This window comes from Ctenopharyngodon idella, chromosome 17 (genome assembly GCF_019924925.1).
Source record: "Ctenopharyngodon idella isolate HZGC_01 chromosome 17, HZGC01, whole genome shotgun sequence".
In the NCBI taxonomy this organism is placed as follows: Eukaryota; Metazoa; Chordata; class Actinopteri; order Cypriniformes; family Xenocyprididae; genus Ctenopharyngodon; species Ctenopharyngodon idella.
The window spans coordinates 2,276,949-2,303,387 of record NC_067236.1 but is presented as its reverse complement, the minus strand read 5'-3'; the positions used below and the strand labels follow the sequence as shown (position 1 = coordinate 2,303,387).

The window sequence follows — 26,439 nt, the reverse complement described above, 5'->3', positions numbered from 1 at the left end:
AAAGTTGAAAAATAAACCAGCATTTTATTGAGTTGTCTTTCATCCATTACCCAAATAAATTGAAAATTGTTTTAGTGCTGTACATCCACTTCTCATAGATCAGAAGCCAAACACTGATTAAGTTTTTTTATTATTTAAATAAAACTTGAAATATAATTTGTATTAAACCATACATTTTGAAATATCTCAAAATACACGAACAATACTATACGCCTGTATTTAGTTGATTGTTAATATTACAACTTCTTCAAAGATGCATAGCCCATATCATCAGTCTGTACAGATGGTTTCAAACTCTTAGGAATATTTAGAATAAGTTAAAATTATGATATTGATACTGCAATGGCTTATTCTGTCAGGCCAGATGCTTTCAAATCCCCTTAATACAGCAAGGCAACTTGTATAATATTAACAAAAATGCAAAAATGTTTAATGATCATATGCATTACAAAGTGTATTGATCTTCATTATATGGAACATTTATATGTTAAGTGCTTCTCTGGAGAGAGAAAAAACACATGGGGACAAGCCAGTAATTGCAACATTAGTTTGCATGCTTAAATTTTTATGCTAACAGTAATCACATAAATATTTTCTTGAATTGGGCATTTCTGTAAATTAAACATAATTTGTAACAATGACAAATGGCAGTGTGGACAAACAAATAAATAATCAGATTTTGACTTTGTAAAATATTATTGTAAAACAAATTAAACAATCTGTCATTTTCAGTTAGAAATTCACTGAATCTGACCGAATACTGTCTAATCATCTCTTTTATGGAACATGATTGTGAAGTTTAAACTTTTAATCCATATTATAGCTTTGGTAAAGTGTACATCATATTTAGAGTATAATAGAAATTCCTCCTAGAGGTATATCAAGAGGCATATCATGGTTCAAAATAAATCTAATTAGTACATATCTTAAAACACCAGGCAATTGCATTTGCCTTCAACAATGAGAATCAGTTTCCTAATTTAAACATGCCAAACTTTCAAATCTATAGCATATAATGCATGTGTACAAATGTTTTATATTTTGTATTATGCCTAAAACTTTATGTTTTAGATATGTAATACAACCTGATATCATGTGAGATAAGCTTAGCATAAAAATAATACATATACTTTGCCAAATATCCTTAGTATGAATATGACAAAATAGCTGCTTTTCAAGGGTTTCATATGTCAAAAAACAGCTTATCTACTGAACAGATAAACTTAATGGAACTTTAATGATGCAATTTTACTTCTCAGTGGTTTGGTCATTTCTTTGTTGTGAGAAATGTGAGTCCCAGCTGACTTTGTGCTGTGCACACATTCTCTTCCAAGTGTAAAAAGTTCTCATCTTTCCTTGTTTAACTTGCACCTGAAATGATAAAATCAGTGTTATTAATTTCAAAGAAAAAAAATGACTGGTAACTAAATGCAATATAATAAAATTACTTACTTGCTCAATAGCTTTCGTTTGGTTTAGCATGCCACTCTCAAATTCCAGCATCAGATGCTTGTTTCACTAGACCCTGAGAATCTCCAATAATATCTACAGCATCCTCCCACACATCATCCTCCACTTCTGATTGAGATTCTGATTGAGGGTCATGCTGCAAGGAACTCTTGGGTACCTTTTCTTCAGGTAAAATTGATGTCTTTACCTCTTTTGCTGCCACAAGTGGTGGTTCAACATTATCAGACACAACTGAAGGAGTTGCCTTTGCTTCCGTTTTTTCCTGTTCAACCACCAGCAACACTGCTTCCTTTACCTCTGGTGTCACAACAAATGGCGCTTCAGCTGCTGCCCCTACAACTGGGCTAATAGCTGGTGTCACCATCAAAGGGGCTAAAGCAGGTGTCTGTGCTGCTAGTGTTTCCTGTGGCGTGTCTTCAACAGTAGTCACAGGAGATGTCTCTATCACAGTCACAACTGGTGTCGCTTTTACCAAAGGCACGGCTGGTGTTGTTGGTGTCTGTACTATCTGCTCTACAACCAGTGTCTGTACTGCTGGGGTCACAGCAGATGCTTCTGCTACTGGAATTACAGGCACGGGTTTCTCTGCCATGGCCACTGTTGGCTTTACTCCTAGAGTTTCTACTATTGGGCTCACAGCTGATGTTTCTGCTGCTGCAGTCACTGCTGGTAGAACTACTGGAGATGCAGTCTCTTTTACAATCACTGAAACCAGAGCCGGTGTCTGTACTACTGGGATCCTAACAGGTATATCTGCTACTGCAATTGCTCCTACTGAAGTTTCTTGTACTAGACTCACAACTGACCTTTCTGCTATTGGAGTCACAACTGGTGTCTCTGCCACTGCAACTGGAGTTGGCTTTACTACAGGAGTTTCAACTACAACAGGTGTTTCTGCTGCTGCAATCACTGATGAAAGAACTACTTGAGGTGCAGCCTCTGTTACTGTCACTAAAACCTGATGTGGTGTCTGTACCACTGGAGTCAAAACTGGTGTCTCAACCACTGCAAATTGAGTTGGCTTTACTACAGGAGTTTCAACTACTGGGATCGCAACAGGTGTTTCTGCTGCTGAAATTACTGGAGAAACAACTACTTGAGGTGCAGCATCTGTTACTGTCACTAAAACCTGATGTGGTCTCTGTACCACTGGAGGCAAAACTGGTGTCTCAACCACTGCAAGTGGAGCAGGCTTTACAGCTGGAGTTTCTACTACTGGGATCGCAACAGGTGTTTCTGCTGCTGAAGCCACTGATGAAACAACTACTGGAGGTGCAGCCTCTGTTACTGTCATTAAAACCTGATGTGGTGTCTGTACCACTGGAGGCAAAACTGGTGTCTCAACCACTGCAAGTGGAGCAGGTTTTACAGCTGGAGTTCTTACTACTGGGATCACAACAGGTGTTTCTGCTGCTGAAGCCACTGCTGAAACAACTATTGGAGATGCAGCCTCTGTTACTGTCACTAAAACCTGATGTGGTGTCTGTACCACTGGAGGCAAAACTGGTGTCTCAACCACTGTAAGTGGAGCAGGCTTTACAGCTGGAGTTTCTACTTCTGGGATCGCAACAGGTGTTTCTGCTGCGGAAGCCACTGCTGAAACAACTACTGGAGGTGCAGCCTCTGTTACTGTCACTAAAACCTGATGTGGTGTCTGTACCACTGGAGGCAAAACTGGTGTCTCAACCACTGCAAGTGGAGCAGGCTTTACAGCTGGAGTTCTTACTACTGGGATCACAACAGGTGTTTCTGCTGCGGAAGCCACTGCTGAAACAACTACTGGAGGTGCAGCCTCTGTTACTGTCCCTAAAACCTGATGTGGGGTCTGGACCACTGGAGGCAAAACTGGTGTCTCAACCACTGCAATTGGAGCTGGCTTTACAGCTGGAGTTTCTACTACTGGGATCACAACAGGTGTTTCTGCTGCTGAAGCCACTGCTGAAACAACTACTGGAGGTGCAGCCTCTGTTACTGTCACTAAAACCTGATCTGGTGTCTGTACCACTGGAGGCAAAACTGGTGTCTCAACCACTGCAATTGGAGCTGGCTTTACAGCTGGAGTTTCTACTACTGGGATCACAACAGGTGTTTCTGCTGCTGAAGCCACTGCTGAAACAACTACTGGAGGTGCAGCCTCTGTTGCTGTCACTAAAACCTGATGTGGTGTCTGTACCACAGGAGTCAAAACTGGTGTTTCAACCACTGCAAGCGGAGCTGACTTTAACACTGGAGTTTCTACTACTGGGATCACAATATGTGTTTCTACTGCTGCAGTCACTGCTGAACAAACTACTGTAGATGCAGTCTCTTTTACTATCACTGAAACCTGACCTGGTGTCTCTACCACTGGGGACACAACTGGTGTCTCAACCACTGCAACTGGAGTTGACTTCACAACTTCTACTACTGGGATCACAGCTGATGTTTCTGCTGCTGAAGTTGCTGCTGGTGGAACTGGAGGTGCTGCTTCTGTTACAATTACTGAAATCTGAGCTGGTGTTTCTTCCACTGTTGTCACAGGTGATGTCTCTGCCACTGCAATTGAAGATACTGCTGGAGTTTCTACTACAAGGGTCACATTTTTTTCTGATTCTACTGAAGTTACAGCTGATGTAGCTACTACAGAAGATACAGCCTCTGTTACTGTCACTGGAATTATAGCTGGTATCTCAACGACTGGTGTCTGTGTCACTGTAGCTACAGTTACTGATGTGATGGAAACCAGAGGAGTTTCGATTACTTGGCTTCGAGTCTCTGCCACAGATGTTACAGCTGATGACATTTTCACTGGGCCTACAGATGGTGTCTGTATTGCTGGGATCTCTACAACAGGGGACATATTTGTTTTCTCTATTGCAGCTGGCATCTCTGCCACTACAGCTGGAGTTGGTTTTACTGCTGTGAAAGAAACAACTGGTGTTTCTACAACTGTGCTTACAACTGCTGCTTCTGCTGCTTCTAATACTGAAGATGCAGCCTCTGTTACTAACACTGAACCAAGATCTGGTGTTGCTACCACTGGAATCACATTCTGTATCTCTACTGCTGGGGCCACAGCAGTCCTCACAATCACTGATTCAACATTTGGTGTTTCTGCTGCTACATTCACAACAGGTGTGTCTTCTACTGGTGCTACAACCATTGACTCATTGCCTAGAGTTACAACTGGTGTTACTTCATCTGTAGCTGGTGTCACTACCACAGTGGGCATCTCCCCCACTTGTTCTTTGACCACTGTTGTCAACACTGATGTGTCAGTGTATATGTTTTGATTCTGTGGTTACAGATTTGTGAGTATCAGTCGTCTTTGCCATAGATGTAACCACTGGCATTTCTACTTCAAGTTCTGTAACCACTGATGTGACAATAGGTGTCTCCACTTCCAGCTCAGTTACTACAGCTGTCTCTACTTCAACTTCTGTTACCACTGGCATTTCAACCTTCGGTTCAGTCACTTCAAGTGTCGCCTCCCTGAGTTCTCTCACAACTTGAGTTTGTATCTCAGAAACTGAAACGTCTGCCATTTCTGCTGTAACTTCAGAGCTCAATGGTGGTACCTGCGCTATAGGTGTTACTTCCGTTACTGCTGGTATTTCATCATTAATTTCTGCCTTGTCTACCTGTAACTTATTTGGCAGTGTCATTTCTATTAACTGTTCAAGAGGTTCACATTTTAGCCTAACATCTTCATCTGCTTCATTCTTGTGTTCACTCACATTACTAACTTCCATTTTTGAAGCAGTATCATTTTGTGCCAGCACTGTGGTTGGAGCCACTTCAATCACAGTCAGCCCTGAGTCAAACCTTTCTGATTCTGCAACAGCCATTTTATCCTTTACTTCTGAAACTGCAGTTTCTTTCATTAATGTTGATGTCATTTCTGGGGCCTGGTCATCGCCTATTGCTTCAGCATTAACTACAGTCATTTCAGATGCATCACCCTCTTGTTCTGTTGCCTTCGGTAGCTCAGATATTTTGAGTGCCTGTGCTACTGGTTCAACCATTATAAGTTTCTCTTTCCCTGACTGTTTTGTTGTGTTCTCAATAATGGCAACCATCTCTAAAACTTTGCCAGTCTTAATATTCTCAGTTGTCACTGGTTGTTCATTCTCTTTGTGTGGTTCTGGAATATGTTTGGTGTCTTCACCCCACTCCTCTGTTTGAGAAGCCACAATTTCAGTTGGTAGAGGTCTTGCTTCAGCTTCTGACAACGCTGTCTCTAGTGGTGTCAGTATGACTTCACAATTAGTTTCGAGCTCTGCTGGTGTTTCTGTGTGCTCAAATACATCTTTTGAAAACTCAGGAACAACTGTGGGTTCTCTTCCATGAACCATGTCTCCATTTTCAGTTTCTGCATCAACAGTTATTTCAGGAGATTCATCAGTAATATTTGTATGAGCAGAAACATCATTGTCTGTTTCATTGCTTGCAGTGTTTGCTGATGGTTGCCCTTCTTTTACTGCAAGGTCGTCTTTCTCTTTCACAAAAACCATGTCCATTCTGTCACTTGCACTGTCTTCAACTTTGTTATTATCCACATCTGTATCAATGTCTTCTTTATGGATCTCTTCAGCCTCCTCAACTAATATGGATTCTGGAAGTGACACCTCCTTAGTCGGCAACTGTTCTCTGGCTAATGATTCATCTACAGTTTCTGAAATGTTTTCAGCCTCAATATTTTGAACAACTTCTGAAGCAACAACATTCTCAGTCTCTTCCTCTACACATATTTCCTTAATCTCCTGCAGTGTTATTTTTCCATCATTATTTTCATTCATTTTCTCACTGATTTCCTCTACAGTCACTGCTGAATCACCTGCTAATAAGACTGCATCTTTTACATCAACTTGTATTTCACAGACATCAGCATGTATTGATTCAACTTCTACTTCTAAATTGTCTTCTAACTTCAATCTCTCTGCCACTATGTGATCTGAACTTGGATTTATAATACTAACAGTGTCTTTGCTTTCCAGACACTCCACCGCTGAGGCAATCATTTCAATTTCTTCCTCAGGGACATCTGAGGCTTTACTTGTGGTAGTGTCAGGAATGTTGTCTACAATACCATGTTTCAAAGTTTCAACTCCTTCAGTGAGTGCAGCTTGCTCAAACTCAGCAGGTGACAATTCAACATCTGGTAGCTTCATCTCTTTTTCAGGTTCAGCAGCCTCTAGCTGAGTTTCAGTGGCAGATTCTTCTTCATTTACAATTATTTCCTTATACTCAGTCTTCACATCCTTGATTTCAGCTTCATAGACCTCATCTGTCCCAAGTCCTGCAGCTTCAGGTTTATCTGTAAAGTTATCAGAGACTAATTCAGTTGTTACAGCATCACTCACTTCAGGTATTGCCTCCACTATGTGTGCAGGGAGATGTTCTTCAACAGACTCTATTTCTTGAGATACTAGGCCTGTACATATTGCTGTTGCCTCACTTTTCTTATGTGCAACCAAAACCTTTGTTTCCTCTGGTGTGGAAGACTGTACAATGTAAGGTGAAAATGACACAGCCAGAGATTCTTGGCTTTCATCTTTTGTAGTTACTGATTGAACACTTGGAGTCATGCAGATAGACTGAATAGCTTCCTGTAGAATCACATCTGATGTTTGTACACTATATTCAGCTGGCACTGGTGTAACATGTCCAGATGTCCTGGGTGATTCACTTAGTTGCGAGACTGCAGAGACCATTTCAGTAGTGTCATCCCCAATAAACTGCTCACTTGCTGGTTCTGGGGCAGTGACCGCATCAGCTGTCAACTCCACAATGTCTTCAGCTAAGGTGTCATCCTGTGTTGTCCACTCAGCAGATGATACTGGTGTTTCAATGCTTTCCTCAATGATGCCTTCCTCTGGTATATCACTCAGTTGTTGATGTTTGCTCACAAAGTCTGTGAGTTCTTCAAAGTCCTCTGATAGACCAGGTATGACTGTTGGTCCAATGTTACTTGAAACTTTAGCTGCAATTTCCGGCACCAAGTCATTGGATGTGTCCTGTTCTAACACTTGCGATGTCATCTCTGGCATCTCATGTTCTATTGTGATTTCAACTCGCTGTTCATTCACCTCTTTCAGACTCTCAGGCTCAATTATTTCATACTCAGACAGGGGAATAATAGCTGGGGTTTCATCATCTTCATCACCTGTATCATGATCCTTAGCAGCCTCATCAGAGGATGTTTGTTCTTGCCTTGCTTCCGATTTTCTTTTTTTGTGCCCTGGTATAAGTTTCTTCATAGAAAATGAATCATCTTTGTTCATCTCACTGTCTGAAGGTATCTGCTCAGGGCTACTACTTTCTCCAGTTCTGACCTTTCTCTTTGGGGTGACCATTTTTTTAAATGTTTTCCATGTGGATCCCATCTCTCCCTCTGCAGGACTTCCTGTTTGTTCATTAGATGATGTAAGATGATCGTAATCACCCTCAAAGGAACTTCCAAGTGGAGAGTCAGTTGTTTTCTCATAGTCTCCTCCTTTGTCTGCTGTTTCATCCTCATTTGTTTTTCTAGCCCTTTTTTTAGAGGAGCCACCACAAATCAGTGCCTCCCAGGAAACAGTAGTGTCAGATTTCTTTTTGGACTCTTGAGGGCTTACATCAGCCACCAGCTCCTCTTCAGCAGGTTTTGGTTCCTCAGTCACTGGTTCCTCCACTTTCCCTTGTTCTGTCAATTCCAAAGATGGCTTTGGCTGTTCAGAGACTTGTTCCTCTGCCTCGATCACCTTTTCTGCAGCTTTACTTTCTCTCTGCTTTCTTGTGGAAAATTTCCTAAAAAGTCTTTTAAGTGGACTTCCTTGTACCTTATCTTTCTCTTGAAAGTTCTGAAGCTCTCCTTCAGGTAATAACTTGTCATCGGCTTTCTCCGGTGAATCTTTTTCTTCCTCTGATAGAATATAAGGGATATCAAGACACATGCATTTACTGTCCTCATGTTCAGTCACCTCTGCACCAATTTTCTCGATTCTTTTGAGTTCCTCTTCCTTACTCTCTTTTTGTATTTCCTCTTCTTTCCTTTTCTTTCTTAAACTGGCAAAGATACCCTGTGTAAAGAACTGCTTGATTGGTGACATTTGTTCCTCTGGCTCAGGACTTTCTTTTGCCATTTCTTTTTCAGGTGCGTCCTCCACATGATGTTCCACTAACTTCATGTCCTGATCGAGCTCTGTTTCATTGTCTGTTTGTTGAGAAGCTTCAGCTGCATCAGGCTGGGAAGACACCTCACTTTTGTGAGTCTCATCAATTATGTTTTCATTTGCTGCCACTGCACTGTTCTCTTGAGTGTCACTGGAGTCCTCTGAGGGACTTGCAACACTTTCTTCTTGCTCAATTGCTTCAGTCTTTTCACATGTGTCTTTTTTTAGGGTGAACTTAAATCCAACAAATTTGAAGATTTTTTTAAAGCCAACTTCATTGATATCATTAACTTGGTTGTCCTCCTCAGGTTCTACACCATCTGTATTGACCATCTCTGTGCTCTCATTCTTAATGTTTGGTTGAAGAGCATCCATATCCTGAAGGTCTTCAGTTGTTTCTGTGCCATCGTCTTTCAGAGTCACAAACCCTGAGCCAACTGACAAAAAATAAATAAATAAGAAGAAAGCTGAGTATGTATGCTTGTAATTGTAATAGTTTTGTAATACTTTACAATTAAATAATATTACAATTAAATAAATAGCAATAACATAGCATCACCTACCATCTGCAAGTACTCTCTCTTCAAATTGCCCATTCAATTCATCTGCATGGTTGCTTGTCTTCACATTCAATCTGGAGATCTGTCCGTTTTTCTGTAACAACTAAGCAAAAGACAGCACAAATTAAGGAGTGACCAACAAGGTAAACAATGGATTTATCTATCCGTCCTCATGACTTATAGAATTAGAAATAATGTTAATTTGCATTGTACAAACATTACAAAAACTAAATGAATATACAAATTATGCTATAAAAATGCATTAATGTCTTTAAGACTCAACTGTCTAATTTGTTTTGTGTATTTCTGTCAGTTACTCTTACTCTTCAGTTAATTTTCATTGTATTATTATTATTTATTTTTGCTGTTGTTTTGATTTTTACTTGTACGGCTGATTGTTTGTCTACATCATTTTGTATGTTATGAAGATGACAAAACATCAATAAAAATTTGATAAAGAAAGTATTAATGTCCTTTGTCTCAAAGTATATAAGAAGACAATAAAATACACAACAACATACTCAAAGGGTTATGGTTAAAATGCCTATTTAGGCAGATATAAATCATGATAATAAATGATTTGCCATTTAATCTATATCTATATATCTTTATCTATACATATTTATCTATATGCTATTTTAAGTAACAATCTCAATGAGTTTGTAGTATTAGTTTGGCTTTTGTATACAGCACTGCTCAGTCAGGCCAAAAAACTAAAAAAGGTATATGGAGACTGATTCAAGTTAAGAAATTTCCCAAACATTTTACAAAAGTTATCACAATATCATTTGACTAAATTTTTTGAATGTTAACCGCCTAACCACAATGTAGTTTGAAGAAGATGGCCTTTGTGATAACTTACAAACAAAATAAATGAACACATTCGTGGAATCCGAGTATCAGATAGCTCTGCTTTGAGCAAAAGCCATCTCACAGATTTCCTGTTAAACCATGGCTGACCTCATCATGTTTTACATGGAAAGTCAATGCACCCAGTACAGTAAGGAAAAATTCCATCAATCCTTTGGGAATAAGAGCACTACAAATATCCCTCTCCATTAATGTGCACACATTAGTACAAAACCACTGACAAAGCCAAATAGAGTTGTGATATGTTGAAATAAACCATCTTTCAAAAAAACAAAAGGAAATTGAATTTTAAATTCTTAACCTACACATTTAATACAATAAAATAATGCAGATGAACGAGCTGGCAAACATCAAAGGCTAAACCAGAAAATTAATCAACATAATAAGAAGCAGCGTAGTAGTGATGAAACAATTTTAAATTTAATTTGAAGTTTAGAGTTCAGGTGTAAAAAAAAAAAAAAAAAAAGATACCATATTCTTTGCCAGCCACTGAGGATGCATCAATTATTAGTGTTACTATATTATTCTTGCTCCAGAATTAACAGAAACACTTGGCAGATTATTTGTATATGTGTGTGATTTTACCCAAATATGTCTACTCTTGCAGTTCTCGTGCCACAAGATGCAGATACTTCCTCAATGTCTTTCTTAACAGAACCAGCCAAAATAAAGAATATGTCCCATATAGCTTTCCTGAATCTGAATTCACCACAGAGATATTAAAACAAATATGATTTTAACATAAAAATTAATTCAAATCTCAATAACTTGCTCTCTTAAAAATTAAGCTAAACTATCTAATCTGAACTACCAGAACCTAATGCATATTTTGTTCACTAAAGTGAATTTAGGCCAAACATCTATAAATATGACACCTAAGTCACCTAATCTTCTTCCTTTCAACTTTTGACCATTACTGCAGGTAAATAGCTGCAAATGAGGATACTGGATTTTGGAAATTCACTTTGTCTAGAAAACTCACTTTCATATTTTTTTTTTCATGAATAACTCATACATTTCCTACACCAAGCAAAACACCCTATCATTATCATATAACTTATTTCAGAGAGCTTGACAATGTGACCTTTTATCTTATGGCTACATCTGAAAATATATCAGATGTTTCTCCTAAACAGCAATGAGTTTGAGATCAACTGGAGATTATTGCTTCAGTCCCAAAAAATGTTTCTGAGAAAAGTAATATCACATGTGTCCTCTCTACAGTTTCAGAATAGATGTCAACAATGTCTCAAACTGTGCTCAGGTTTGCCAAAACACCAAAGTCTGCAATCAAAACTCATAGATCTCAATATGAAGTCTCACACTTCTTACTTCTTACTTACTCACACTTCTCACTTCTTACTCAAAAGACTAAATTAACTGAGCTGCTGTCCACATTAATTTTCTGTACTGTCAACAAATGTCTAATTTTAGTGTATTTTATGTAGGCTATCACTCAAGGAGAAACATCGGACAGATAAAACATAACTGAGAACTCTATTCTCCTGGGCTAAAAAAAACACTGAGAACCACTGAGAAATAATTTGTTCCTTTGTCTACCAACCAAACATCTTTAACATCAGAAGCATGTTGTGCATTACCTCAAAAATGCTATCAATAGGCAGCTCACTATGTTTTGAGATACAGCCCATGCGTATCCTTAGATTCAGACATCGTGCCTTTGAAACTTTGTGCAGGAGGCTGATTTCAAGCATTCTACCTTGTCATCGGGACTGCCGTCATCCTGAGCATCGCTCGCTGCTGCAGTGGGCTCCTCCGCCGCCGCGTCCTCCTCACATCTGCTGTCCCGCTGCGCGGATGATGCCGTAGCTCCCATTTCACAATCCTTCTCTCGTTCTCTTCGGTTTCTTCCCTTTCACCCAATGTAACTAAAGCGAAAGGGAGGATATCCAAAGATAAGTGCCGAGCGGTGGTCGGACTCAGAAGTGATGCAGTTTGGCTCGATGCAAACTCTTTTAGGACACATCCTTCCTGCATCACATGAACACACTGGCACGCCTCGATGGATCAGTGGGAGAGAGTCCTGGGATGACCGAGGGACAATCTCTACAATGAACGTATTTATCTCATAATTATGCTTCTTTAATCATCGCATGTTTTAGGCTACGTATTGCATTAAGGCGAACTAAAGGCTTGTAAAAACAACTCATAACGGAATAACTATAAAAGTGATTTTTAAAAAAAAGACAAACGTTGTTAATTTCAGAGTTGGAAAAAAAAATTAAGCTACAGTTCTCATGGGACCCTTTGAGGAAAAAAACACTTAATTTTACTTTAATAATAATAAAAGTCCTAAATGTATTTTTGTGATATAATTTGTTTTTAAAACAATTAAACTGCCAAAAAAATATTTTAATGTCAATGTATTAATATTAAATTCAAATAAATAGGCTAATTCATAATTCAAATGGCCCACAAATTCATTATGAAATGGACAAAAGTATGTGGACACTCCCTAATTAGGTAATTCTAATTAACAGGTTTGTAGATTCCAGTAATTCCAGTGAAACAAATGTTACTTCTGTTGTGAATGACAGTGCCATATGGACAATGTTAGGTCCACGTAGAAATGTATTTATTGCTTGTCGAACATTTCAAAAGCATGAATCTCTCCCTTCACTGGTAAAAGTTTAAACTCGCCTGGGAAGGCCTTCCACTAGATGTTGAAAATGAAGGGATTTGATCCCATTTAGACTCAAAAGCATCTATTAAGGGACCTGGCTTGCAGTTAGTGTTTCAAGTGATCCTGAAGGTGTTCATCAGGGTTCAGGTCTGAGGTGTGCAGGCCAGGAAGTTCCTCCACACCACAGCATTTCAGTTTTGCTATGCTGGGACAGAAACAGCCGTCCTGCTTCAACAATAATTTAAAGCTGCAGTCCGTAACTTTTTTTGGTTAAAAATTGTCCAAAATCAATTTTTGAGCAAGTACATAAACAGCCAGTGTTCAAAAATATCTTCTTACCTTAGCCCGATTCACAACGGTAAGCTTGTAATAATGTTTTCTAATTCAGGGTGGTACTGGTGGGTTTCCGTGGGAAATTTGAGCATGCAGCCATTCATCTTTGCGTCATTACGTCACGTCTGTTTACATAAAGAAGGAGTCCCAGCTAGAAGGCTATCTGGCATGTGGCAGATCATTTATAGCCTTTTCTCACAGCAGTTGCAACAATTAATCTTATCATTTTGATGGCACCATTAGCAGCTCGATTTATTGTAATGCTTATTTTCTCAGTTGGTCAGAACAAAAGTGGCAGACATGTTACTTACTTGTTCAAATGACATTTTGCGGTAAAAAAATTCTTATTTTGGTCATACTTCCAAGACGTAGAATCTGTGATTCGGATGTACAGTATCCACACCGATGTGGATACTGACAGCAAACATTAGATTCACCTGCGCTGAGGAGCCGTGCTGATGCACAACCCACGTAAAGATGATAATTCCACAAATAACTGCAATTGCAGGTTTCAAACAGAAATGGAGACAAAGAGGCAAAACTTACAGACTTCAGCTTTAAGACCATACTCTATTATATGATGTATAGCATTATAGAAAGATTTGTCCTCACAGAAATGACTGGAATATTCAAACCTATTCATTATAAGGGGGTATCCATATACTTTTTAGCTACATACTGTGGCAGTAATAGGCCTACTACTCACCTCTCAAAGAACGACTTACTAGTAGAGAAGTATGATGGTTGAAACAACATGGTGATGAGCTGCTTTCTATCAGCAGAGTCTGGACATCTTGTTGCATTGATGGAGCACCATGTAGGGAATGTCTACAACAGAGAACCACTTTCTGTATGCTGAGAATGGAAGCTTAGGGGAAAGTTCTTTCAGTAATCCCAATCACAAGGTAAAATAAACACAGGCTCAAGAACAGTAAAGGTGAATGTCTTACATAAGCCCAGCCAAAATCCTGTTCTTATAATCCAATTGTAAATCCACGCAGCACTATTTACGGATGTAGGATTTATAATTCAGTGAAATGAGAAAATGAAATAAAGGCCTCCAAACATATGCAAGCCATTGTATTTTGCCTTAATTTAAATTATAATACATTTTTATACACTGTAAAAAATGATATGATCAATAATTCATGTCAGCATATGTTTTTACATTATCTCATCAAAATAATTTAAGCAATTTCAACTTTTATATGAGATTCAAATGGATTTTGTAAATTTAATATAATTAATGGACGTTAACACCTCGACAGGAGCGTCTTCTGATGAGAAGGGTTGAAGAAAATCAGCATGCAAGTTCACTGCAGTTATCTAAAGAAGTAGAAAGCCAAAGTGGGGTGACTATTTCCTGTGACACAATACGGCGTACACTGCACAGGAATGGCATGCATGGGTGCCGTCCACGAAAGAAGCCTCTCTTAAAGCCCAGGCACAAAAAAGCCCGCCTAGAGTTTGCCAGGGCCCATGCTGACAAAGATGAAGACTACTGGGACTCTATACTTTGGAGTGATGAGACCAAGATAAATGTTTTTGGAACTGATGGCTTCAAAACTGTATGGCGTCGCAAAGGTGAGGAATACAAAGAAAAATGCATGGTGCCTACAGTGAAACATGGTGGTGGCAGTGTCCTTATGTGGGGCTGCATGAGTGCTGCATGGTGCCATTTCATTGATGGCATCATGAATTTACAGATGTACTGCTCTATACTGAAAGAGAGGATGCTACCATCACTCGTGCACTTTTCCAACATGACAATGATCCTAAACACACATCTAAGGCCACTGTTGGATTTCTGAAGAAGAACAGGGTGAAAGTGATTCAGTGGCTCTTGATCTGAACCCAATCGAACACCTATAGGGAATTCTGAAGAGACAAGTTGAGCATCACTCTCCAGCTAGCATCCAGTCTCTAAAAGAGGTCATTCTTGAAGAATGGAAAACGATAGATGTTGCAAAACGTTGCCAACTTGTTCATTCCATGCCTAGAAGACTTGGTGCTGTCATTAAAAATCATGTTGTGGGGTGTACTCATTTTTGCATCACCCTAATTTGAGTAAAACTGAAAAATGTGTAATCTAAGTTATATTATTAACCTTACTTTCATGTTATAAGTTAAACAGATGTTATATTAAGCTTAGTCTTGTCAACATTTTGGAAATTGTTTTTGTGTTCATTGAGATATTGTTTAAAATGTTACTTTTCAAAGGGGGTGTACTCATTTACGTTGAGCACTGTATATGCACAAGGATGATATAAATTATTAAGAATGATCATTATTATGATTACCTCAGCCAACGTGAATATGTAGGAACAAATAAAAGCAGATTCCGTGTTGATATCTGTGGTCAAATGGTTGAAATATCTTCCAACAGTCATGGTAATGGATAATGTAATAGCAGTAAGACAAAAGCCTGTTAATTTGGGAGCAATGGAAGTAAAGATAAATAATATAGATTTTCCAGCCATTTTGGGCAGCTCATGCCCAAAAGCAGTAAAGCGGAAAGTATGGGAAGAAGGTGAATTAAAATCAACTGACTGGTCAAATGTTATTCTGAGGAGGAACAGTCTCTATCATAATGCAATTTGAAATTAAATGAGGCCATGTGAACTCAAACATCACGAGTGTGACAAACAACCCCACATAAAACACTCCTGCAATGGTTCTCTTATGTTGCGCATCTCTCAAAGATATCCAAGTCCCTCTGAAGCCATGTTCATTAATTTCAAGAGAAAGTTTGACCTTTCACGAAAGTAGGATCATTTAAATTTCCAAAAGGAAAGTCCAAAAACACCTCTGATGTTTAGTAACTTAACATGAACATGATAATTCACCCAAAAAAACATTTGCCCACTCTTGTGTCAGGAAACTAACACATCATGGGCAGAATAAATGTTCAGTGGATCAGCCTTTGGTCATGTTTTGGAGAAAGTATTACAACATGTCAGTGGTCTGATCCCACTGAACCCAAAGTTGTTGAACCCAAATCTCACAGGAAACTTGTCTTTCTACAGAGCAGGAAGTGAAAGTCCTGTTCAATAACCTTTTGACTTTATCACATTCCAAATTCATGTATTTTAAAACCAAATATGTGTCCTTTTAAAAATCCATAAACAAGCAAATCGCTGTGAGATTCACGTGTTTGCTAATTTACAGGATTACTTTATGTTCTTGAATTATGTGAGCAAAAAGAGTATCTTTTAAAAAGAGCTTATCAGCCAGCAGACAAAAACAGACAACCTGACCAGAACAGCATACAGTCACTGACTTTGGAGAATAAGCAAGTAAACACATAGCAACAACCCAAAAACACCTCAGAAACCATACGGCTCCAGGGGTTCATAAAGGCCTTCTGAAGCGAAGTGATGGACTTTTGTAAGAAAAATATCCATATTTAAAACTTCATAAACTATAATAACTAGCTTCCGGCAGACGGCCGTACGCATCGTTTTACGGCAAAAGAGTAACCTCTGACCCGACGCATGACATAATGACGAACACGGAAGCGCAGAGGACAGAGCAAAACAAAACACTGGTCAAAAAGTCTAAAACAATCATTTTTAAAGAGAAATGTCAGAGGATTTCGATATAAGAGGAGTTTCAGTTTGTTGCACAGCCCTATTTGTTTAAACCGTGAAAGGTGTCTAAGCTTACGATACTCCTACATCCTGTGCCACGTCAGAGGTTACTCTTTTGCTGTAAATAGATGCGTACGGCCGTCTGCCGGAAGATAGATGTTATAGTTAATAAAGTTTTAAATATGGATATTTTTCTTACAAAAAACTGCATAGCTTCAATTCAGAAGGCATTTATTAACCCACTCTATCCGCATACATTACATTTATGATGGATTGATGCGCTTTTTTGGGCTTCAAAATCTCACGCCCCCTTCACTATCTTTATCAAGTTTGGAAGAGCCAGGATATTTTTTGATATAACTCCGATTGTGTTCGTCTGAAAGAAGATAGTCATAAACACCTAGGATGGCTTGAGGGTGAGTAAATCTTGGGGTAATTTTCATTTTTGGGTGAACTATTCCTTTAACATTTTCTAAAATAAATAAATAGATAAATAAAATCTAGTTTTCTTTTAGTGTTTATGTGTCATTGTTAATTTGAATAGACTAATCAGAGAGCTGTTATTAAGAAATTACAACAAATTATCTTTGTTTTTGTTCCTTTATAAATGAAATGAACAGTAACAGCAACAGGCAATTATTGAGCCAAGAAAGATGTCTAAACACATGACAAACATGAACGTTAATTCAATCAAAGGCCCTGAAACACTGGAGCTGCTGTGGAGATTCTCATACTAAGTTAACAGGATCAGTTAATTTGAGTCACAGCCTGGCTAACCAAAACCAGCTGATGTTTTCTTCAGGCATTATACAGTTTAAAAGACCCTGGAAAGGATGAAATGATGCATGCGAATACACTACAGGCATGCATCTCTCTCATCCTGAGAGTTTGTCTGTCTGTTCATGCAACCTTGTTTTGCATCCAGTTTGTCTGTTCAGTGTCGCTAATCACAGATTTAACGTCATGTTTAAAAGACAGACATTATATTTGAATTAGTAAATGTAACCTGAGGACAACGAATGCAAATTACCCAGCTTGCAGGATGTTTGATTGCATAATTGTGTGTTGTGGTTCCTTGCTCTGTAATGGTAAGTGAATTACTCGGTGTCATTTAATGCAATCTTACAGAAGGACTGAGAGCCAGAGGACTTTTAAGAAAAAGGATGCATATGTATTTTATATTTTTTAATGTGACCGATGCTGCGACCTAAAGGATTGTTTGAGGTACTACATGAACAGGAAATCATTTGATAAATATCTACAAATAAAATAGTCCAAAATGGTAAAAACAGTGCTTCCTGAGATGAGTAGGATAAAAAAAAATGCATGTTGCATGTTATTATACACAGTGTATAATGTTTGTCAGATAACAAACACTTATGTGGTTCCATCTAAACTGGTTTTCAGGGTCAGATCAGTTAGAAATATATAATGTAACAACTGTCATTTCAATTTTGGTTCAAGCGAAATGAAAGTAAAAGTAAAATTAAAATTTGTTCAAAAGTTAATCAGTAAATCACTATATACAAGTGTAAAAATGTTTCGTTTCCCTGTTATGTCCACACACACACATAAAAAAAAAAAAACATATTACCCATTCACAAAGCTTGAGACACCCACAAGTCCTTACAGAAGCAGCTGTGTATGTGTGTATGATGATTAGTATTGGAACATGCAAATGTGATCTGCCTAATTAACTTTTTCTAATATGCTCAAATCTTGGACTGATAATGTGCTATTTCTTGCATATCCGACTAACAATTGTAATTAAAACTAGATTCCTACATTTTAAAGAAGGGTGGTTGCTGATTATGAATAGCTCCTAAATTAAAATCATTGCATGACCCTTGCAGATAGGTCATGAACTCTATTGCTTGTCCTTTTTTCCTAAAGTGATTTAATATCCTAATGTAATAATAATAAAAAAAATGACATTCTGACCATGTAATTCATTTTGGAAACACTCTGTGTCTGTGTTTGCACAGCATATTATTGTTTACTATTCTCACATAGCAGAGACAGGTGGAACTACAGGCGGAAGGGTGTAATTCAATTAGATGCATAAACAAATTGAGCAAACAGTGAAAGTACAATAACAGAGTTATGTAACCTAAACAGTTTAATATCATATACAGTGCACAAAACCGTAACCTCAGAAACACAGTGGTTCATATTAGGTAAAACTCCATTTTGGCAGAGGGTTGAAGCTTTCAGAGTCGAGTTGCATACTTTAAAGTGAACAATATGGGTGTGTTTACTATCATATCAGAAAAGTAGGCTATCTCAATGAGAACCAACAATATCTCAGCACTCTAACACGGGTGCGAGCTTAATAAATATTCTGATCACTGTCATCTGACTGTAGAGGTAATCATATTTGAATTACAACGTTTCTTCGCATGTTTTTAATTAATGTCAGTAGTTGCCTCATGTGATGTCTCACTGTTGCATATAGGATATGCATGCTATCAATTCCAAACATCAACAGCAAAATTGAAATCTAACAAATTACCATATTACCAGGCAAATCTATTATTGCACATCAAGTATGCAGTTCAACAATGAGCACAAGCACAAAGTAAAGACCTGGGGCTGCATAAACTTCTTACCTTAATTCTTGATTTAAGATTTGAAAAAAGTAATTTTTCCTTAAAGTACAAATACCATGGTTACTAAACAGATAGATGCTTAATAGCCTACAGGCCCTGATGGACAAAGGTTTAAATGTAAATTTGGACGTAATTACTCGGAAAAATGTGCATAAACCACAAAGAAAAATACAAATCACTGCAATAAAAACAATAAAAACGCTAACACAGTACTGACACAAATTTGACGAAATAAAATAACAGTTCAAGATAAAATGCAACAGTACCGTTCAGGAAATAAAAACTCATTCAGTTTCTTTAAATTAATTTTAGCGATATACTGTAAGTGTAAGACAGACATAAGTGTGCTCTGAGGTTAATTGATGGAGTATGCTTCTGTGTAGATTTCTTGTAAACATAAAATAGCTTACGAGGTAGCGAGCACTACCCAGAGGATTTCGCCAATCGTTATGCTAGTCTGTTACCATTGAAATGGGAATCGTTGCAGCGGAGCTCAGCATGTAGGCTAGCTACTTGAATTTTCCGAATCGTATACACATTAAAACAAAAAAATAATGTAACGTAGGTAAGTTTATACATGTTTAGATATTCATAATGTTTGAATTAATAATAAATGTTTAGTTTTCGTTTACGCTTTGGCCAGTTGCACTTTTACGATGTTGTAGGCTAATAGCCATTTATGCAGTTTAAAATCGACTACATTTAAATTTGAGAGGATAAAACTTGAGAACATTTAATTTACATTTTCATAAAAGGGCAACTAAATAAATAAACACAAAAACAAATAAATAATGAACACATTGATCAGGCCGCAAGTAGCATGTTTTGCCCTTATGAATGTTGAGAACTGATATGGTATTGGTAGCATACATAACTGCTCTAACTGACATCATTTTTAAGCCTACACAACCGTAATGCAAGCGCAAAGTTTCAGCAGGAAGCAAAAAATCCCTGAGACCCTGAGAGTAAGGAAGGAACCATGGTATAAAGAGGAAACCCACACTGATCTGGTCTGCCTAGATTTACCTAAAACGCACAGGAAACAGCTAATGCTCAAACAAGTGTTCACACAAACATACAATCACACCCACACAAGCAAAGATTTCAAACGTGACCGCTTCAGGAAGAAAGAGGTTACAAGGTTCTGAGAATTCATTATTCAAGCTCTGCTGCCATCGTGCGGTGAGTGCATGGACCAAAATAGCCAATTCCCTTTAAAAGTACTAAGATTACAGAGATAAATATCTGACTGCAAAAACATCTTATGTAAAGTATTTTATCCTGCATATGCAAACGCCATTAGTTGGGCTATCATGTTGTGGAGAAAATCTTTTTACTGTTTCACTTCTGCTTTTGCACTCACATGATTACTATGACTCATCTTGGCTTACTATTTGTTCTAGAAGTAGTTTCAGAACAAATATAAGCCAATCAATAGTCAGAACACCTTACCTCGCTTTTTTGAGCGTCAACACATTTTAATTCTGCTAGACATAATTGTATATAATTTCTGATTTTCAAAATTGCTAGCAGTTTACGAAGAATTTACTTTGGAAGTGGCTTGTATTTTGACCAGTATCTCTAAAATCCCCTCTCATTCAAACAGAATGGGAGGTGTGATTAAGTTATGATTTAACCAGGCCTATGGATCCTCTCTAAAAGGAACAATTGTTATAGACCCACCCATAAATTGCCTACAACATCATAGGCCTACCTCAGAAGACAGCCGGTTTGGGTGTTTCCAAAGAAACCGTCAAAATATTAAGAATGAATGGGTAGACTATACAAAATAATTCAATGAACTGTTTGTCTTATACAGTAGGTTGTCAGTCAAGGTAAATGACAAGAACAAAGCAGCATTAAATGACAGAATTGTTGGACTCAGGCTACAGTTTAAAATAATATGATTTTTATTTATAAGTTAGTCTCCAGCACTGACACAATTGTAAATGGATTCATTTTGACAAGAGCCCTTTGGTAAAAATAGAAGTGATCGATTTTGCACTAGGGAATCAGTCACTGGATTTGTAAGTGAACATTGAAAACGTTCGAGTAAAAAATGCTGAGAAGGGATTTTAAACATATATGTGGTAATGGGAGGAAAGTGTGGCATTTTAGGGTTTAAAAAGTGTCAGTGAAGACAAATAAAGGGTAAAACACTGCATTAAATCAAATGACATCTGCCATGTTGCACCACATTAACTTAACAATAGTATGAAAATAGTGACATAAGAAATGAGAGAAATAAGAGACTTTTTCCAAATACCAAACGTTACTACAGTAAAACTCTACAGTAGGATATGGTAAATATATATAAGGGAATTCTTTATTTTTAAACTTGAGTAAACATGAGTTAACTTTCGTGTTTTGACTTGTCGGAAACTCCCATCAGTCTGTCAGTCAGGCAGGCATTCGACTGCAACGTTATTTCCTGCAGCAATGTGACATGAGGCGATGCGCGTTAGCAAACGATAAAAGCTCTTGTTTATAGCGTTTGAATTGAACGAAGGGACATGAAATAAGGTAACGTGACAATTTATATATCATTTCAACTTATTTCAATTTGATTTAAACAAAAAGTTGTCGCGAAGTTGTTTAGCGGAACGTCAAATCAAGCGTTTAATCTGAATTAAACAAGGAACTTGAAATTACAGCACGACTGCAGAGTCTATTGTTCTTCTATTGTTTTTAACTACTATTTTGTGGTTACTTTTAAGAGATCTTGCTTAGCCTACTTGATTTTTTGAGGAAGTCAAAAAGAAGATGGTTAGATATTTAACTGAATTAAGAGACTGAACTATCAGTGTTCACTGTAAAATAGTGGACAGTCAATACTTATTTTTTGGCTGCACTTCCATATGAAGTTTTATGTACATTGACATATTTCATTAGTGCACAATGTTGACTGTACATCCGGGAATAGACTGGATGGTCTTAGATAAGAGTATTGTTCTGTTCACATGTGTATCTATTGCTTGGAGTTTATTCATAATGAGACAATAACTAGTTTACTCCAGGATTTTAGATTTAAGCACTTAAGTCACTTATTTGCTCTTATTGCCTCATAGTGTTCAACAGAGGACTAAAGGGAAGTCCCCACCCTTTTTTAGTCTTTAACCCATATGGGGTGGGAAATTTGCAGCATCATGCGGTGACTAACTGTATCACAGACACTTCTGGTCTTATATAAATAGTTTAGCTTTAAGATAAATTGTTGCCTCTGTGCTAAAACCATTTACGAGAGGCCAAAACACACACTTTCAGGCTTGTGTTGTGAACAGTGTCTGATTTTATGTTCCTCCAGTTGAATATCATACTGGGCAATGAAGTACTCATACATGTTTGTAGAGTCAAAGCTTGTCATGTGGGTCATAAAGTCTAAGAATCTGAATTTCCCTCTGATTTAATGTATATTTCCCAGGAAAGATGAGAGACAGGCTGGCTGAACTGGGAGGTGTTGCCACCAAAGCCCAAAGAGAGGAAGAGCAAGTGGATAGCGGAGAAGATGTGGACAATGTTGAATTTGAACAGCATGCGGTGGTGTTCGAGGGCGAGGACATCATGGAGGACACCTTCAGAGAAGCCCAATCCATCCAGAAAGAAATCGCCCAACTCAGGATGGAGGTGAAGAGACTGGGTAAACAGAACACACGCTTTCTCACCTCTGTGAGACGCATTAGCAGCATCAAACGTGACTCGAACACAATTGCACGCAGCATCAAAACAAAAGGGGAGAACCTGTATGCTCGGATAAAGAAGCTAGATGCGCTTTGTAAAGAGTTAGAAGAGAAACACGGAGCCCATTCAGCTTTGGTGCGCATGATACACGGCCAGTTCGTCTCTATAACAGGTTCTTTTCATGAGGCTATGAATGAATACAACAACGCCGAAATGGCACAGAGGGACAACTGCAAGACTCGTATCCAAAGGCAAGCAGAGATCATGGGTAAAGAAGTGAGCGGAGATCAAATCGAAGAAATGATCGAGACCGGCAAGTGGAACGTTTTTTCCGACGATTTGCTCACAGACGGGCGAACCGCTCGCTCAGCACTCACTGAGATCGAGAATCGCCACAAGGAGCTTTTGGAGTTGGAAAGTCGCATCCGAGACATCCATGATCTGTTTTTCCAGCTGGCTCTGCTGGTGGAGGAACAAGGGCCCATGGTGGACAACATTGAGGCAAATGTATATGCCACCCAAGACTTTGTGGCCAAAGCTACAAGTCAGATAAAGAAGGCTGTCAAATACAAGAAGCAAAACCCTTGTCGGCAGCTCTTCTGTTGCTGTTTTCCATGTTGCAATAAATCATCTTAAAGCTATAGCGTATTAAACAAACAACAGTGTTTGATTCTAGTGTTAAGTGTTAACCATGTCATGTGATTTACTTTGTAGAGAACAACCCATGCCCAGTGCCTGCACTTGATGGTGTTCATTGCAAAAAACTGTGTTTTCTTGTAAACCACAGGAGCTGCAATGCAATTGAGCTAAAGTGATACTGCAATGTCACTGCTACCCTTCTGTGAGTGTCACAGGACATTCACTTGATGTGTAAAAGATATTAAAAAGGAAACCGCAAGTGTTTTACGCCTATGTACAGTGCAAGCAAACATTATACAGAAACATGTTTTATTGATAAATCTACTGCTTTATTTTAAGGTACATTTGTGTGTGTGTGATGTGTTGTATTAATTTAATAAATATTATTTTATCTTTGAATGCCTTTGTTATGTTTGTTTGATCACCATATTGTTCTAGAGTTTATCATTAGAACATTTATGCAATGCGTATTGCATCAGTGTAGGTTTCCCAAGTATGAAACTCACTTCTGCAATGTGACTTGCAAAAGGCATTGTGTAAAATTGTTTAGTGGTTTGGAAATAAAGCCCAGCAATTCCATTCATTTGACCGAACACTGAGAAGAATCAAATCCGTATATTCTCTCTTTAGGTTGTTGCATTTGCATCTGAATCAGTTTGAGAAATCTGTCAACTTCTTTTTGAGAACCATGTTTACTTTCAATGTAGCATCACAGTGCATCCATTTAAAACTCTACTTAATCGACCAGAAGTAGGGTTCAAACCCACAAGGCCTTAACCACTCAGCCATCCTGGTCACTGTAGAGTGAACTCAAACTGAGGAAATGGATTCTGTTGTTTCTGTTTTAAATGACCACATACCCACAAAGGAGCTTTCTTTTTAAAAAGAAAATGCATCACATTAAACTAGGTAGTATGATGCGTCTTTCAGTTTTGATTGTAGTTGTGTATTTGAGGTAACAAGTTTTAAATTTGTATCTTGAAGCTTTTTGATAGTTCTGAAAAAGAATTTAGAAGCACATTCATAAAGTTTAAACAGTACAACAACACTGGTGCTTTTGGTATAAAGTGGCAAATTTCTGAAAGAAGAGTAAAGTGTGGTTAAACCATTTAAGAATCTTATCATTGCATTAACAAGGTTAGCATTGTCACTAGCTTTTCTGTTGGTTGCATATCTACATTATCTACCAAAGTAGAGCATTTATATATTGCATTAAAGGTTATGAAGTTCTACCAGGAGTGGGGTTTGAACCCACAAGGACATTTGTCTATTGGATCTTAAATCCAATGCCTTAACCTCTCAGCCATCATGGTTCCCATGTGTGGGTTTTAATGCCTTGTATATAGGCTTGGGGTCACACAATTCAATTTTGTAGCTAACTTAATATAAAATAAGTTAAACTCAAATAATGTACAGTATATGCAGCAAAGAAAGAAACTATATATATATCACTTTGCTTTTATCAATACAGTTTCATTTATGAGATAACAATGAATTTTCTTTCATTTTTCTCAGTTCAGACTGTATTGTGACTACATGTCTTAAATCTGTTATATTGCATTAGTAATTTTCAACTTTGGTCTTTTCTTCTGTGAATTTTGCTGTGATGTGATGTAATGAGGCCTACAGACAATCTGATGTTGTAATTCACTTTTTAACTGCAGTTGGCAATGAATGAATGCATTGGCATTTATGAATGCCTTTGTAATGTCTTTCTCAGCAAGCATACACTTATGAATTATCTGTCAAAGCGTTTTAGGACTCGAGCGATGATTTTAAAGATTCGTTTTGTGCACAGATGCTTTAAATCAAGATCAGGCAACACATATTGATACTCTAAATATTTTTCTAATAATAAAGTACATAGAAAGTAATATTTATTTATATTTAAAGTAAATTTGAAGTCACATTTTCCCCATCAGGTTTAAGTGTTCTTAAAAATACTGTGCTGCCATGTTACACCGTTAGATGTCAGTATTGAACTTTTTAGGTCTCAACAGAGAGTCTCGTGTCTGTTAAATAAAGTTCAAGATACTGGAGTAAATTAATACAATGTATATTGACTATAAGCAACTGAATAAATTATTTGGTGTAGGATATGGTAATAAACTATTTGTGTGTATTTAATTAAACATTATGTAGTTGCTTTCTATAATAAAACATCTTTGGACCTGCCGCGGCTCGTCTGTCAGGGCAGGTGGGGCAGCCCCACCAAAATATTAATCAAAAACATAGACCTAAATACACCGAATCAATAATAAATTGTAAATGTGTTCAGCATTCTGAAACAAATATTTTTTGGGTTTACTAGACTATTTTAAGTTGTAAAGTGAGCAGGATATAGGCTATTACAATTCAACGTATGGCAGGTGTGTGTTGTGGTACTAATCAGTGCAGAGGGTGCCTGAGTCCTCCCCAGCTCTACAGCGCCCCACAATTTTCCAATGTAAATCTGTGGTGGAAAATGGAACTGCAGCCTTTGTTGGGGGCAGATTTCAGACAGCCCTGATTCTTTTCACGTTACCTGCGTCCTATTTCAGAGGCTGCATCCTTCGAAGGACGCGGGCTTCAAAGGCCACGAAGATCAGAACGTGCGTTGTTAACTGGTACAGACTACCCCGTTGAAAAAAACAGCATATGCTGGTTAGGTATGTTTTGAAGCATGGAAGCTGGTTTGAGCTGGTTCATGCTGGACCTTAGCTGGTCATAAGCTAGTTTAAGCTGGTCAAGTGCTGGTCCTAAGCTGGTTCATGCTTCAAAACATACCTAACCAGCATATGCTGTTTTTTTGAACAGGGTAGCCTACAGGAAATTGTTCTTGTCGTCTAGCAACTGTCGTTGATGAGTAGCAGTAACGTTTGTACTGGACTTTATTTTAAAGTTATATTAAACTGTCTGAAAACAAACAATGGT

General features: G+C 37.9%; 2 protein-coding genes across 8 annotated transcripts; one reads left to right on the top strand and one right to left on the bottom strand.

The window, feature by feature from the left end:
* Nucleotides 1-112: 112 nt before the first annotated feature.
* akap12a (A kinase (PRKA) anchor protein 12a) lies at nt 113-12,044 on the bottom strand. 7 transcript variants are annotated; one of them, XR_007925889.1, is made up of 5 exons: nt 11,754-12,044; nt 9,167-9,266; nt 2,771-9,040; nt 1,453-2,428; nt 113-1,371 (listed from the first exon to the last, which is right to left on the bottom strand). XR_007925889.1 is itself a non-coding variant. In XM_051867773.1 (3 exons), the coding sequence occupies exons 1-2, from the start codon at nt 4,679-4,681 to the stop codon at nt 1,490-1,492; spliced, it is 2,850 nt and encodes a 949-aa protein (XP_051723733.1). In that variant the 5' UTR covers nt 4,682-4,690; the 3' UTR covers nt 113-1,371; nt 1,453-1,489. The 7 variants fall into 7 exon arrangements, 3 of the variants coding, with proteins under 3 accessions (XP_051723733.1, XP_051723734.1, XP_051723736.1); XR_007925890.1 differs by having other exon boundaries at nt 2,942-9,040; XR_007925891.1 differs by having other exon boundaries at nt 3,113-9,040.
* A 9,520-nt stretch (nt 12,045-21,564) lies between these two features.
* Nucleotides 21,565-23,925, top strand: stx11a (syntaxin 11a). The gene is made up of 2 exons (XM_051868662.1): nt 21,565-21,732; nt 22,631-23,925. Exon 2 carries the CDS (start codon nt 22,636-22,638, stop codon nt 23,521-23,523), a length of 888 nt encoding a protein of 295 aa, XP_051724622.1. The 5' UTR covers nt 21,565-21,732; nt 22,631-22,635; the 3' UTR covers nt 23,524-23,925.
* The last annotated feature ends 2,514 nt before the right edge of the window (nt 23,926-26,439 follow it).

Bases quoted from the DNA above. Each gene is read 5' to 3' on its own strand.
- stx11a (XM_051868662.1), top strand. From the start codon at position 22,636: ATGAGAGACAGGCTGGCTGAACTGGGAGGTGTTGCCACCAAAGCCCAA.
- akap12a (XM_051867773.1), bottom strand. From the start codon at position 4,681: ATGCCCACTGTGGTAGTGACACCAGCTACAGATGAAGTAACACCAGTT. The intron at 2,429-2,770 runs GTTTTAATGACA...ACACCACATCAG, and splicing joins TGGTACAGACACCACATCAG to GTTTTAGTGACAGTAACAGA.